Below are 14,932 nucleotides of genomic sequence, written 5' to 3'. Positions count from 1 at the left end.
AATTTCAGCCAGCTCGTCATTTTTTTGAGCAATATGCATCAGCCATTATGATGGTTCTAACTGTAGTAGAAAGACCATAAAATGACATTTGGATGCAGGCAGCAATGAGCCTTTTATTGATTTCTTACGGAGGAACATTGCCGTACTGTCACACTTCAATGAATGTAAACGCTGTGCATACATGACTACACAAATAAACCTAGATTGTGCATTATACACACTGTGATTTCCAGGGTATCGGATTCAAACTTCAGTCACCCGTTGATCAGCTATACGGTGAGATGTATGATGGTGTTAATTTGCCCAGCTTACAGATATCCTCAAAGAGAGACCTGCACATTAAACAGTACTCAGAGTATTGCGGTAAGTTAAACTAGCTCTATTTAAAAAATAAAATAAAAATTATATTCCCAACCAATTTTACAGGTGAGGAGTTCAAACAAGGCAGCATCTTAATAGTGGATCTAAACAGCGAGAGCAACACCTTTATGGTTTCAGAATACAGTTGAGCACTTGATAAAATATTCTCCACTCATTTTATTCACAATATGTGCGTTCCATACAGGGCAATATTTTCTCATAACAATGTTCAATGTCATATTTTACCTCTATATGCTGGAGCCAAACAAAACTATCATCAAATAGAAAAAGAAAAATATGCAAATCGTGCGTAGCTGAATTCTCATTCTCTGGATGTGTGACATGCTTATGACTCGCAATTCTGCGGACAGTGTGGGAATGTAATGAAATGCAATGAAAGAAGAATAAGCAGCCACTCATCCTAACTATGCCACACCTCTTCGGGATAATATTTCTAAGACTTATCTCGCTCTGTACTTAAGCTGTCAACAGTAAAAAGAGGAGAAATGACATTCAAATCGTACAAAAACCTAATAAAACTTGTCTTATAAGAAACATGACAGAAAAAAAAAAAAACATGGTTCTGAAACGATTCAAATTCACTGAGTGCTATCGTTTACCCCTGTAGATCCCGATTTTGTCGTCGGCAGCCTAGAATGTAAAGAACGAATCTCCCATGGTAACACAAATACTGTGGTCAAATCATTTTCAAGTGACAGAGTCTCAGAAATTATGAAAACGACCAGAAAAAATTAATAAAAAATGGTGGGGGAGGAATGGAGAACAATGAACAATTGAGGCAATTTCCTGTTGTTTATAGAAAAAAAAGAATGTGGAAATAAGCTTTGAAGCTTAGTATGATGAATGTCTGTTCTTTCATTTTCAGTTTTTTTTTTCTTTTTTCTTTTCTTAATTTTAGATTTTAGTTTTCCTCCTATTTTTGATTCAGTGCAATGCATGGAACAATACAAGGGTCCCCCAGGGTTGGTTTTCTTTGTGGATTTTTGGAGTGGGCACATTGTTGTGGTCATTTAACTGGTGTCCATGGATTCCATATTAGCGCTGGTGGAGTCCCTCTGGATGCTGTCAAAGATGGCGGCCAGCTCAGGGTTGGAGCTGATTTGAGACTGAAACTCGCTCATTAGTGGGCTCTTCTCTGCCTCTGGGATGGTTAGCAAGGCCACTACGGCCCGCATAGCAGATCGTTTGAGCTCATCCTGCTTTTCAAACTCCTGCTTTACAGAGTTGGCTTTTACCTGGGAAAGAAAAGGTGTTATGAGCCAACTTCATAATTAGAAATCAAAGGGCTCTCACACTTTTTGAGCAATTAATTGGCATGACTGTTTCATGACCTTTCCAGTTGTTTGTGATTACTGAGAAACACGGAGAAAGAGGGGAATTGATGAGGATCTGTAAATATTGCAAACCGTATTCAAACTTTCGCTCCCCTACGAAAACCCACAGATGTCTCAGATTTCCTCTATTTTCAATATACACAGAAAATGCTTTATGTCTGATTTTATTGTTTTTAGTTTATTGTTTGATGAATATCTTGCAAACCTTTGTGGTGCATGTTGCCCTGAGCGGCTCCACAAGTCTGTCCAACCTCTGTAACACTGCACTGGGACACAAACTAGATAATCTGGCCAGCATGAGGAACGTCAGCATCTGTAAGGACATTCATAGAGCAAAAAGATCATTAGGAATTATAAACCTTCATTGTGATTCATGAACCTATGCATATATTTTGGTCCCACTGCATCTTTGAAGTCCCTAGTAACTATCAAAAACACATGGCTTGAACTTGATAACTCCTGTTTAAAGTGGGTAGGTTAACAATTTAAACCTAAAATACAACATTTTCTGGTACAAAGCACTTCTACTTCATTATCATGAAAGTACACCTGGTAATAAGTACATTTAAAATAAAGTTGGATCACGTTTGTTGTCAATGCATTATGCATTTATGCCTTTGATGACCACACACTGAATCTTTGTTAATCAATTCACTCTTTCATCTTCTGTGGTCGCTAAATGCTCTGCATGGCAAAAGGCCTGCCTCATGAAAGATTCATGGATTACTCTGACGGCTTACCTTGATATCGTAATGGTCCTTAAGTCCATCTTCAACATGGTTTAAGAATTCAAAGATGTCAAGTCTATCAAGGCAGCTGTCTAAAAGAGTGTACATGCATTCAAATGCAGCCTTCCGGATATCCAGACCATCGTCCACTGTGTGTTTGAACGGACCCATCTCAACCTAGAAAGAGGTAATTATACTGTGTTTTGAGGTTTGAAAAAGACAGTAAAGCAATAGGCTTTGGACAAAGGGCAGATTACCTCTCTGATTAATTCTTTGCGCACTTTGGTCTCATTGTACAAATGAGGGAGAACCGTATCCAACAGGTCTCGAATAAGTGAAGGTTTGTTATGAGCTGCAGAGTTGAAGGTGACTAGAGCCACTCTTCGTACATTGAGGTCTGGATCTTCCAATGTTTTCAAGAAATCACCTAGAAGTATTTCAATAATATTACAATAAAAAAACAGTTCTAAAAAGTGTTCGACAAAATTCAAAATAGTGCAAATTAGTACTTGCCTATGCAGTTTTTAAGAAGGGGGTCAATTGTCTGTGGGTGATCTGAAATCGTGAATTTAACAGCTGTAACTACTGAGCTCCTGGCATATGATGATCCTGGGGAGAGAAAGAGAACACCTCAATCAAAACTTGGAATTTTATATATATAACGTTTATGATATAAAGAACTTTATTTAACTGAAATTTATCAGTGTTTTGATACAGATTTAACAGGCAGAGTTTGACGATCACCTGATAAGAGATAGCCTTTTAGCCTGGGCAGAAGAGTCTCTGGGTCGATAAGTGTTAACTTTCCCAGACATTCAGCTACCACGTTCCTTGTGCCTTCTTCTGTACACTCGCAGTGTTTGAGCAACAGTGCCCAGACATTTTCTACATAGGGTTTGAGCCCTGCAACCGAGGCAGAGCTGATTATTTCCTTGAGAGAGTGCAACAGCAGGTACTGTCGCTTGGGCTGGCCAGAGATCTCTTGCAGGACAAAGGGCAGGTACTCCGGGAGGTTTCCCACGCTTATGCTGCCTAACGCATATGAAGCTGCCGACTTGACCTCTTCGCTGGCTGAAGAGAAGGCATCCAGGATGACCGTTTTCAGCTCAGGCTGGCCACTCAGATCAACATGATGACCGACCTCTCCCAGGGAAAGCAGAGCCAGCAATCTGATAGAGTCGGTGGAGCGCGAGTTCTTCACATCTTGAATGAACTGTCCCACCACCGCAGGGCCCTCTTTAGGACAAGCACGGGTGAGAGCGGCCACACACTTTGCAATGGAGTAGTAGGATTGCTTATGGGTGAGCGCTGCACTCTGGGCATACACAGGACCTGTTAGCATACGTAGCAGGTCCATGTAGCCCAAGCTAGCAGTTCCCGTGGCTACAAGAGCCTGGAAGAATTCCAGCATGGCACTAAGAGCGCCACCTTGCAGCAACGGTGAACGGACCAAAGCTATGAGTTCAGCCAAAATAGAGCCACTTATTTTAGACAGTGAGTCAGGGTGGACTCGTGCAAGCGTGGTGAGGAAGCTGATGGCCATCTGGGAGACATGCATATCGCTTTCATTGATAAGAGGCGGCAGCTCAGCCAGTACAGCGTCGATCATGGCCGGTGTTACACTATCGCTGTAGTTCTTGACCAGAATGTCCAGTGCAGCCAGTGTGCTTAGTTTTAATGCTCGTTGGTTCTTACGCAGAAAGGAGGCAAGAATGGGAACAGCCTCACCCAAGATGGGCCTCAGGTTGATCTTCAGCGGCGAACCTGCGATGAGGGTGAGAGCTTTGACAGTGGTCAGCCTTGTTATCTCGTTCTTCAGTCGCTCTAGGAAGATGAGGAGAGTGCCTGGTAGGTCCGCACCAAGGCTATCACCGAGGTTGCAGATAATTTGCCCCATACAAGAAATAGCTCGCTCCTTGACTTCCTGGTCGATATCTGCTGCCTTCAGCCTTTTAATGGTGCACGCAAAAAGGTCAGTGATGTAGGGTGAGGCATCAAAAGCATCTGTTAGATCCAGGGGCCTAATGACTTTGACCAACTGCTGGGTGACCAGCAGTGCTTCAGAGGTGATCTTATAAAAGGGATCACCCACACAAGCAACTACAGGAGGCACTATAGCCTGAACATGGGGGTGGAAGACTTGAGGTTGATGGTTGCACAGGATCACATACAAGCAAGACAGGGCATCTATCTTCAGGTTTGAAGAGCTCGACTTATCGTTGAGGGAAAATATGATTCCTAGATGGAATAAAATTCACAAATGTCACTCCAAATGCAAAAATATTTTCAAATATTGAGAAACTTAACAATGGCTACGAAAGATTTCCAACCAAAAAAAAGACCAAACATTTCCAGGTTTACCCCATGGTGCTTTTATAAATAAAGGTAAAATGCTGGTCAAACTTGGCAAGAATTAAGCAAATGATCATGGAATGAACGACTACTCGCTTTAACATGTAGTAGCTTGCCTGTGGCACATACCTGGGATGAGAACAGGAATGTGCTGTGTCAGGGCCCCTGGCAGCACGTTTACTAATTCTGTCAGCATGTTGAAGCAGCACTGCCGGGTCTTAACACTTTTTTCCTTCATCTGTTTGTGCAATGCTTTCACTATCATGGACACCTGCAAAGGCACACAAAACACCACACTCATGAATGAACTTTAATAATTAGGAATCCCAAATGTCACCTTCACAGTATATTACAATGAAGACTTATATTCTACAATATATGATAACATATTGCAAAAAACGTTACTGAATTTTGACAAGTTGAACATCAAATAATTGATGTGCAAAATGTACATCAAAAACACAAACAGCCAGGAACAAATCTGTGTATATGTAAGAATTAGCAGTCCTAGGTTACCTCTACCTGGATTTGAAGCATTGTGAGAGGAGTCTCTCCCTGTTCCATAGCATCTGGGTCACAGAGCCAGCTCTGGGCAGGGCGTGTCTGCTTGAGTAGGGATAAGTAGGCATGGAACACATCTGCTTTCACGTTTTCTTCCCGCTCTTTAAAGCGGGCAATGAGCGCCGGTGAAACAGTGCGGTAGAACTCGGGTAACATCTCATGTCTGGTGCTCACCACGGCGTCCAAGCACTTTGCTGCTGCTCTCCTCACTTTCCAACTCATGTCGTCATCATCACTGTACTCATCATCACTTCCTGTTGGGAGTTAGATTATATCATAATCACAGCCACTAATTTGAATAACTCCATCTGTTGCAACAGCTACAATTCATATTGTTCATTTTTTATTCCATATTGGCCAAAACAGTTGGCATATTATGTATGTAGATGTGTCTGGGTACCAAGATACATCTCAAACTAGCAGCTACAAAAAGGATTTCTTTGTAAACACTCAGAGTGTGGAACATTTAGGGCTACAAGTTTGTCCCCTGAACCACAAAACACGAAAACCATGGACTTCTGAAGTGTGGACTTCAAAGAGAAAAACAAACATACCCTCAAATCTGCTGCCAAACTGTATGAGCCTCCTAAGGCTGCTTACAAGCTAGTGCACAGTCAGCACAATCAATTATTGAAAAGAAAACAGAAAATAGGTACGAATATGATTCATGGATGAAAATGACACTCCAATAGGAGCAGAAAATAAAAATCCTTGATGCCAAAAAAGATCAAGTAGAACAAAGGCAGTCATGAATGCAGTGAATGTCTAACAAGCTTTAGGACAGGGGCTTGTCATTATAGTCTGCTCTTGTCAAATTCTGGGGTGCAGCAACCCATATTTCTTCAACCATGCTTCCACATGAAAAACTTCATTCCAACACTTTCAACATGCAACGCTTAGCACATCCACACTCAGTTGTGCTTCAGAGCACTAATGGTTAAATAAAGCATTTTCACTCAGAGAATGCAGAACCTCTGTCAAAGAAAGTGGCACGACATGCTCAGCACATGCATTAAGGAGGGTGAAAAGGTGCCGGCTTGACAATCTCTAAGGTGCCAGAGGAATGGTGGCAAATGTCTAGTCATTACAGGACAATCAGTACCCCCAAACCAATCTCAGAGCCAATTTTATCAGCTGTGAAAGCATAGGCATTATTTAAAGCTGCTAGACCAGACCAGTTACCACTGTCCATTCACTCCAACAAGAAGCTGAATTCTGATGGTCTTGCAAACAGTCTTTGCAGAGGTCCAACTTTTTTTGTCTTCAAACATGGACAGACTGTCTCTCTGACTGCTGTATTACCAATACGGTGCTTTCATTGTTATTACTGTTATGCGACAAGCAGAGGCTAACACACACCAGGACTAACAAACTGAGGTGGTAACTTACAGCTAAACAGACTCTTTTGGTTTGGGAAAGAGAATAAATCCTTCTTCCCTCAGACAGAGAGGAGAAATGAGCCCCGCCTCGTACCTTGATAATCTTCGTCTACACCATCGGCATCCATTGCATTCTCATCTTCATCCTCGTCGTCATAGTTGTAGTTGGGGTCATAGGTCAGATACTTAAGACAGATGCTAATGACTGTTGGGACATGTGGGTAGACTTCCTTTGGACACCTGGGAATCAAAAGTTTGTCTATTAAACATATAACCATATAAATCATGCAACAGGGAAACTTCAAGATTACAGCTTTTCAATGGCTACGTTTTTGTTGGTAATATTTTTATTATCTATACTACTACTAAACAGCAGAATAACGTAGTCATAAAAATTAAGAAATAACCAAATTTGTGCTTCTTTTTTTCCCACTCTCTGGTCCAACTCATCTATTATAATATCATGAGAAACAAAATTAACAATTTTTTTATATATTTTAATAGAAAATATAATTTTTTGGTATCACAAATGTCAGCGGTTGGATGGAGATGTAGACTAACCTCCTTACGAAAGACTCAAAAGCTTGTATGCAGTATTCCCTCAGTTCATCATCATCAACATTGCAGAACTTCACCACCAATGGGATGATCTTCTCCAAATACTCACCTGCAGGATACAATCAGCATGTTGTCATTACCATCGTTACACACACATCAGACAGTTGCAAAGCTTAACATCGAACTGTAATAATTCATTGTGAAATAAAAATGAGTTTGGAGAGCTGCAAGATAAAGGCCTAGCTTTTTTCAGCACAATCAAAGAAACAATCTTAAGATGACAAAAAGACTTAATTAAAACTGCAGCGCCAAGAGATAGCTACAAAACAACTGAGTGCATTCCACTGAAGTAATCTTGTGCATCTTAATCGCAGCTGTCTTTGTTTCATCAAACGTAGGCGGTAATTGGCTGATGGGGAACGGCGCACCACAGCAGCAAACCTAAATGACTTTTCACTTCATTTCATTTGTGCCAAATGGCCTGCCTTAGCAGCGCAGCAATGGAACAACGTTGAATGACAAGGTGACGGGTAATAACGACCGTACTGGAGATTGTTCTATCTCCTGTCACACAATTACATTCTGGCAATTTGTTCGGTCAAATTCCAAAGAGAGTTGACTTCAAGCTTATACCCCCTATATATAATCGTGCTGTGGGGGTGGAACCGTGGAAATGTAGAAAACTGTAAAAGTTGTGAAAAATTATGGATAACTATGGATAACTTCAAAGTGTTTTATTATTGTATCAATTATTAAAAACTGTGGAAAAGAGAGATCAACGAAATATCTTTGAATGACGTCAAAATACTTCGTCAAAGAAAAACTGATGCGGAGAGAGTTGGCACACCTCAGCCTGAATAACTTCTACTGCTCATCAACCTGAGCAATCATAAAGTGAAATGTAATCAAGATTCGATGTCAACACTGGTGACCTCAATCTTGAGTGAAACATTTTCTATCATGAGAAAGGAGTCCGGACTGCAAGATCAAGCCATGGTAAAAAGGCAATACCTAAGAGGGGAGGATATCATTACACAAATGTATTTACACTATGCTTTGAGCCAAAAAAAAACAGCTATTGTAATAATTGGATCATTTTCATTAAAGATCTTTGAGGATAGCTTTGATTTGCTTTAGCTCATTCCAGCAAAGGCTAAATTACAGCATCAGTGGTGAAACTAATAGCTGTATGAGAAGATCACAGATGATGGCTTCAATAAGTGCACAGTAAAATTGCTTTCAGCACTTAAAGAGTAACTGAGATGAGGTCTTGAACCCCAAAGACATTAAGTTAACTGAGGTCTGTAACAACGGGGGAGCCTCACCGATTCTGTGGCCAGCTTGTCTGCTGATGGCAGCAATACACTGGATGTAAGTGCGCGTGGTTGACATGGACTCGTTGCGTGAGAGCTCGGATAGTAAGTGCTCGATGAGGTCCACAAAGACCAAGTTTCCGCAGCTCATGACCAGGTGTCCCAGGGCTATGATGGTCCTCTTCCTTACTGCCAGGCGAGGGCTTGTCAGTTGAGGCAGCAGACAGCTCAGAATGGAAGGGTGGAAATTCACTAAGAGGCCTCCTTGTCTGGATGATTGAACACAAACAATGTTAGACATTCAAAAGAAGAGATAGTTGCAATTGTTGTAATTATAACATACTAACACTCCTACTATTTCTGCAGTATACTGCATGTATAGCAAATTTCCTTTATTTCCCTCCAAAAACTACAACTATAAACTTAGAATAAACAATGTTATCATCCATTGGTGTGAATACAGTTGTTATAATTTCATTCTTAGTGTGAACGGGCTTTAAATCCTAATCATGGGAAAACACATGCTTCATGTTTAACTGATTCTGTGTAGCTCTACTGGTAAAGCATGACCTTAGAAATGGTGTGGTTGTGGATTCAATTCCCAAGGCACACAGAAGCTGGCAAAAAAAATCTCAAAGTCGCTTTGGATAAAAGCGTCTGCCTAATGTATGTGTGCAAGTATAAATGCATTCACCCAAGTCTGCCATTAGTTACCACAGAACAGAGCCGAGCATCAGCATCTAAACTAAAAGACCTTTATAGTATACTCAGCTCAGTGAACTGAGGAAAAAGACAACTGAGAACTGTCACAGAGGGCAGATGTGTGTGCACAAACACATCAAGAAATTACCTGGCAGGAGCCCATGTGCACTCAAAAGCAAAATTGGTCTAAACAAGAGCAGCAGTCATCACATGGCTTGTCTGACATACCTGCACAGCATGTCTGCCATGATGTCCAATGCTTCCAGCTGAACTGAGACATCCTCCTGCTTGGCAATGGCACTTGTGAGGCGGCCTGTAATCTTTTTGCAAACGCTAGCAGCAAGAGCAGAGCCTAAAGCAAACAGAAATGGACTTAGCAGGCAAGATGGCACATGAAAATAACTAAATATAGCCATATGCATGTGAATTAATTCTCTGTGCATAAATCACTATAGAGAAAAAAACACAGTTGGGGAAAACAACTGCAATAACATTATTACGCAGGGAAAACGTGTTTTACCGCTGGACGCTGGCGGGAGCTCTCCAATCACCGTTTTGAGGCCGATGCTAGAAATATCTCGAAGCTGCTCCTTATCTGACAACATGTTTGTACACAATGTATCAACAATGGTTTCGACCTGGTACTCCTTCACTTTGCTGACAAGTGGGCCCAAACTGCAAGAAATAAGGACTTTTAGTGCAACCTGTGAAATGCTTCCTATTTGTCTATTACTATGCAATGTATAAATTTGGATTTGGTTTGCTTGCAAAAATGTCTGTACTGCGAAATGGTACATTACAAATTATTTCCGTTTAGCATACAAGTCAGTGTTAATCCATTCGCAAGATGGCTTTAACTGCCACAAGGTTTAAAAAGAGTCGTTGTTTACTTGTATTTCAGCAAAAAGACCGAATGAAATGAAAAGAGATTACTGTGACTTATTCATGCAATCCCTTCAAAACTATCAAGAAAAAAAAAAATAGAGGTTAATCTCAAAGGCTAACAACCAAGATAAATCAAAGTAAAAAAAAACAGCAATACCTCTCACTAAATCACAGTGGCATGAATCAATTTCACATTAAAACATTTTAATAGAACAAACTGAAGCCAATTCATGAAGGACATACTGAAAACACCCAAGTAAGAGAAGCTTTCAAGTTCATGCAAGCACAGGACTGAAACAAATGAACAATGGCAAAAAGCTTACCATTTTACAGCCAGATTCTGAACTTCTCCATTCTTGTCCTCCAGGAGCTTTAAGATCATTTTGACCACCTTCCGTTCACTATCATCGTCCAGCTTTATGGAGTCCTTCTGCAACTCGGACATCAAATCATTGGTGGCCATGAATCTGAGGGAATAAACAAGGACTTGTTATGAATCATTTATCAGTCTACTTTTTTTTTTGAAGAAAGAGTTTCTCCCACCAAAATGTAAATCCCTACCCTCCAACCAACCAACTGTCATATAAAGAAAAATTCATTATCCAACCATTTCCCAATGGATAAAATAAAGCATCATCGGCATTTTCTTGTACAAGTTTTCGCAAAAGTAAACAGTTGCAAGGCGTTTTTCCCAATGGTCCAGACACAGTGACACACTTAGAGGGTTTCATGTGACTTCAGCACTAACAGAATGGCTACTACAAAGAGGACTAGAAAAAGGTGAGATCCACCTGAATGGCAGGGGCTGCTGGCATTATGTCAAAGCAAATGGACTGACTGAAGCATTTTCACCTTTTCATCTCACTTGTCATGGTTTGCTAAATTCATAATCCACTTCTGAGCTGAAACTGGAGTGGATTAAAATGAAATCTTGTCTTTGGGTGCCAACATCAAAGCCTCAGCACAAAACCTCATATGTGATGTGAGCGAAAACCCTCTGCATACCCTAATACGTGCCATCTCTCTCTCTCTCTCACACACACACAGTCCTAAAAGCGTCTGCTTTGGCATATATTTGAAGGCATGGAATCTCTTATTCCAGAGAGCCTAAGTAAGAATGAATAATGCATGAGACGCACGCTCCTACAGCAGGGCGAGAGAGGGAACGCCAGCACACACCAACAGAGGAGACCTAGAATGGTGTGTAAGCAAAATGTTCCCAGGGGTAAATTCTTGTGAAATTCAGAATGAGCTGGAATGAGAACAGCAAGTGGTTTGACGTGAATGACAGGCAGGGTAGACTCTGGAAATATGATCCGATGGCTGCATTAGTATTCATTTGAAAACTCCTGTCAGATATGTATAAAACTCACAAACCATTAACCTCCTGGTGGCTGCTGTTGAATATACTGACATCTTTAAAGGGAATCCCCCAAAAGAAAGAAAAGCATGTCAGAACACATTACAAATTGTAACTGTATAGACCATTTAGATTATGAACTACAATTTCATGTTAATCATTATACGGTACTATACGGTTATCCGGCCCACACCTGATCGATGACCTACCCCTAACCCCGCCCCTAAACCTACCCGTCACTGTCAAGTCAAGTTTATTTGTATAGCGCTTTTCACAATACAGATTGTATCAAAGCAGCTTCACAGTATTACATTTAAATAATACAACAAAGTTTGTTTCAAGAGGAATTTATTGATTGATAAAATTCAATTAAATATCCCCAAAATATCCCCACTGTGTGGTCCGGATAACCGTATAATTCCCATTATGCTTTTAAACAGTTATCAACATATTTACACATGCTTCTGGCCTTGACAGCATTTCAAACCAGACAAGTATTCTCAGAACAAAGTCAATGAGGACCGTGGCATAATTATAGCTATAACATTGAGGGAAATATCTACGTTACCATCATTATTATTAACAAAATAAAAATTTTTTTTTCAAATGTTTCCATCACATAAAACATTTCACAGAGCCTGTAACTTACAAAGGACAAGTCAACTTCTGCCTTAAGTGTCAGTCTGCACAAATAACAAATACAATCGATTAACAACTGAATAAAATAAGCAAATGATAAAAGAAATGACATGTCAAACCTGTTTTAACTTAAAAATATAAACTATACAATTGTTTCTGAAACACTGAATGCAGAGATCCAAATAAAAGAAAAACATTGAATTCAATATCAATTCTATACAACACAAACTTCTCTAAAAAGTAGCTTATGTAGTTAGATTCTATGCACATTTCATGGACGTGCACTTATGCTAATATTAGCCAACTTATACAAACACGAGGAAAGTAAATTACACCAAATTACATCAAATGCTGCACTGACTCAACAACTCGGCTAATTTTGTCTATTGTATTGTAAATAATTGTACTCGTTACAAATGATATGACAGGTCGAGTGCAGTGCCACCAAAACGAAATGCTAAAGCTAATAGGCTAACACTAGCTTGCTAACATCCACACTAAAACACACACGTTTGACAGCTTATATTCCAACATGAGAGGGCAAATTAACAAGTTATAGCCGTGAATGCACGGCCCGTGCACAATTTTAAACGGCAAAAAATCCAAATGAAGCCCCGTACAGTATGAGTTAGCTTGTTAGCTTAGCATGTCAATCTAAACAACAACAGGGGCGCGATAGGCCTAAAACTTTCTGCGATCGCTTCATTATTTATTAAAACATTTAAACGCCATCACAAGCCCTAAAAATAAACGTGCATGCTCTTTAACACTCGATATAGACGTGTGCATCACGACTGACCTGAAATCCTTGTCGCTGGATGTCATTTTCTCCAAAAGATTAGAGATGTGGTATGAGGCACTCGCCATGTTTGCAGTCAGGAAAACCACTTGTGTGTGTGTTTAGGGCCAGAATGATTTAGTTCGCCTCTTTTTTTGAAGGTTTAAAGGGGTGTAAAGTACAAGACGAATATCCAGAGTTTGTTGTGCAGGTAGGTGATCAGCAGCAGCTGTGCTGGGAAGAGCAGACGCTCATGCCTTGAGTTTGGATGGGTTTGAATGGAGGTGCTGCTCGCTTCTGCAGGAGGGAGGAGCTCAGACTAGACAGACACTGCTATGAGAAGACAGAGGAAGAGTGGGGCAGTGTTGCAAATCCTAGTGAGCCTAGTGTGTATTCAATCTTTTGGACATCATTTTATTTGTGTGGTGATTACTGGTAAAAGTGTTCTCATAATACTCAAATAATTTAACATGATCATTTATTGTTTTGTATGAATTTTATGATTCACTCATGAGTCATGTGCCAGTAAGGCTACCCTGAACTGTGTAGGTTAGTGGATAAATGCACTCTGTTAGTTAGGCTAAGTTATTAGTATAACTTGTTGGCCAGATGTTTACTTTGATTGCTGTGAAGGGTTACATTTGATGGAAATCTGTTATATCTTTTTTGATTTAATGTTTTGTACAAGATATATGTAGGCTATGTGTATATGTTATTATAATATATAATAAATTATATGATATATATTTTGGACAGAATATATTTATATTATATATAAATATTTCCTTTACAGTATTTTACAGTAAATATCCTGTTAATAGTTTTACCATCTGTGGTAAAGTAATTTTCTATTAAACAATCTTTTTTTTCCATTAAAAGTATGATTTTTTTATATATTTTTATTACCTTCAATAGTTCAAAACAACTGAGATCAGATCAATCCTGACTATTTGGATCACTAATGAGAGGTGGATCGCATCAAGGTCGCTTGATGACTAGGAACTGGCAAATTATATATTGTCTGGAACTCATAAATGGGTGTCTATTATTTCATTTTAATCACTGAAATGACCTGGTGCATGAAAGTGAGAGAGAGAGGGGAAAGAAGAACTAGCAATTACCCTTTACAGAGTACTCCCTAAGACTAGTTTGACTTCTGGGCCAACTGTTATGTGGTGAGCCCTATTACATTCATCCTGGCCTTCAGCGTGTCCTCATTCAAAATCTCTGTTCAACGCCTACCCTGTTCCCAGAGAGGAATTCAGCACATTTCCCTCATCTTCTCCTCTGAAATGCTCTTAGTATGACTGTGAAATACAGGGAGGAATAGATTGAATAGATCATCATTTAGTCCTATCCCCATGCTGTGTTTTTCTTTCCACTTTATTATACTTTCTAGCATATACATTCATATTTTATTATACATAGAGTGGATAAGGGGCTGAATGTCATACAAATATATTTTCTGTAATGCGTTTTATGTATTATTTTACATTTTTGCAGAGGACTGCCTTCCAGCATGGTCTGACCCACTCTCACAGTCTTAAAATCTGCATGCCATATTGCATAGCATTGTCTTTTCTAATTTGTCTTTGAGATCAAATATGGAATGGTTAGATGCACTGCACATTGTTTTTGACTCAGTAGGAGACAGGAGGTCAAATATAATTAGGATTACAATCATTGCACTGTTGGCGGTGCAGAGTGTGGTCATGCAGTGTACATCCTTGCGCCTCCATATACACATATGCATCATAGATTAACTGAAGATAAAAACAGTAGAAATGGCCATTGTGTGTAATGTAAATGTAATGATGTAAATAAAACTTAAAATAGGTTTCCACTGAATAAAGCTAATTTTATAAATATTTGCCTTTGATTTCATGCTTGTCAATCTGTAATTTTATTTTGAAGCACAACTCCAAATCAATTTACCATGATATCAGTTATGATTTCTCAGAA

General features: G+C 39.7%; 1 protein-coding gene across 1 annotated transcript; it reads right to left on the bottom strand.

Moving 5' to 3' along the window:
- Positions 1-517: 517 nt before the first annotated feature.
- On the bottom strand, positions 518-13,289 carry cand1 (cullin-associated and neddylation-dissociated 1). Its single transcript, XM_082166477.1, has 15 exons — positions 12,992-13,289; positions 10,517-10,660; positions 9,829-9,983; positions 9,537-9,660; positions 8,619-8,875; positions 7,297-7,402; positions 6,830-6,975; positions 5,318-5,610; positions 4,925-5,066; positions 3,188-4,681; positions 2,957-3,052; positions 2,701-2,870; positions 2,456-2,620; positions 1,921-2,028; positions 518-1,616 (listed from the first exon to the last, which is right to left on the bottom strand). Exons 1-15 carry the CDS (start codon positions 13,057-13,059, stop codon positions 1,392-1,394), a joined length of 3,693 nt encoding a protein of 1,230 aa, XP_082022603.1. The 5' UTR covers positions 13,060-13,289; the 3' UTR covers positions 518-1,391.
- Between the last annotated feature and the right edge of the window lie 1,643 nt (positions 13,290-14,932).

This window comes from Leuciscus leuciscus, assembly GCF_965113295.1.
Source record: "Leuciscus leuciscus genome assembly, chromosome: 4".
NCBI lineage: Eukaryota > Metazoa > Chordata > Actinopteri > Cypriniformes > Leuciscidae > Leuciscus > Leuciscus leuciscus.
This window is presented reverse-complemented; position numbering and strand designations above follow the sequence as displayed.

Excerpts from the sequence above, each read along its gene's own strand:
- cand1 (XM_082166477.1), bottom strand. The coding sequence starts at position 13,059 with ATGGCGAGTGCCTCATACCACATCTCTAATCTTTTGGAGAAAATGACA. Across the intron at positions 6,976-7,296 it reads TTTGAGTCTTTCGTAAGGAG|GTGTCCAAAGGAAGTCTACC; the intron begins GTTAGTCTACAT and ends TTTGATTCCCAG. Across the intron at positions 2,029-2,455 it reads AGGACCATTACGATATCAAG|ATGCTGACGTTCCTCATGCT; the intron begins GTAAGCCGTCAG and ends ATGTCCTTACAG.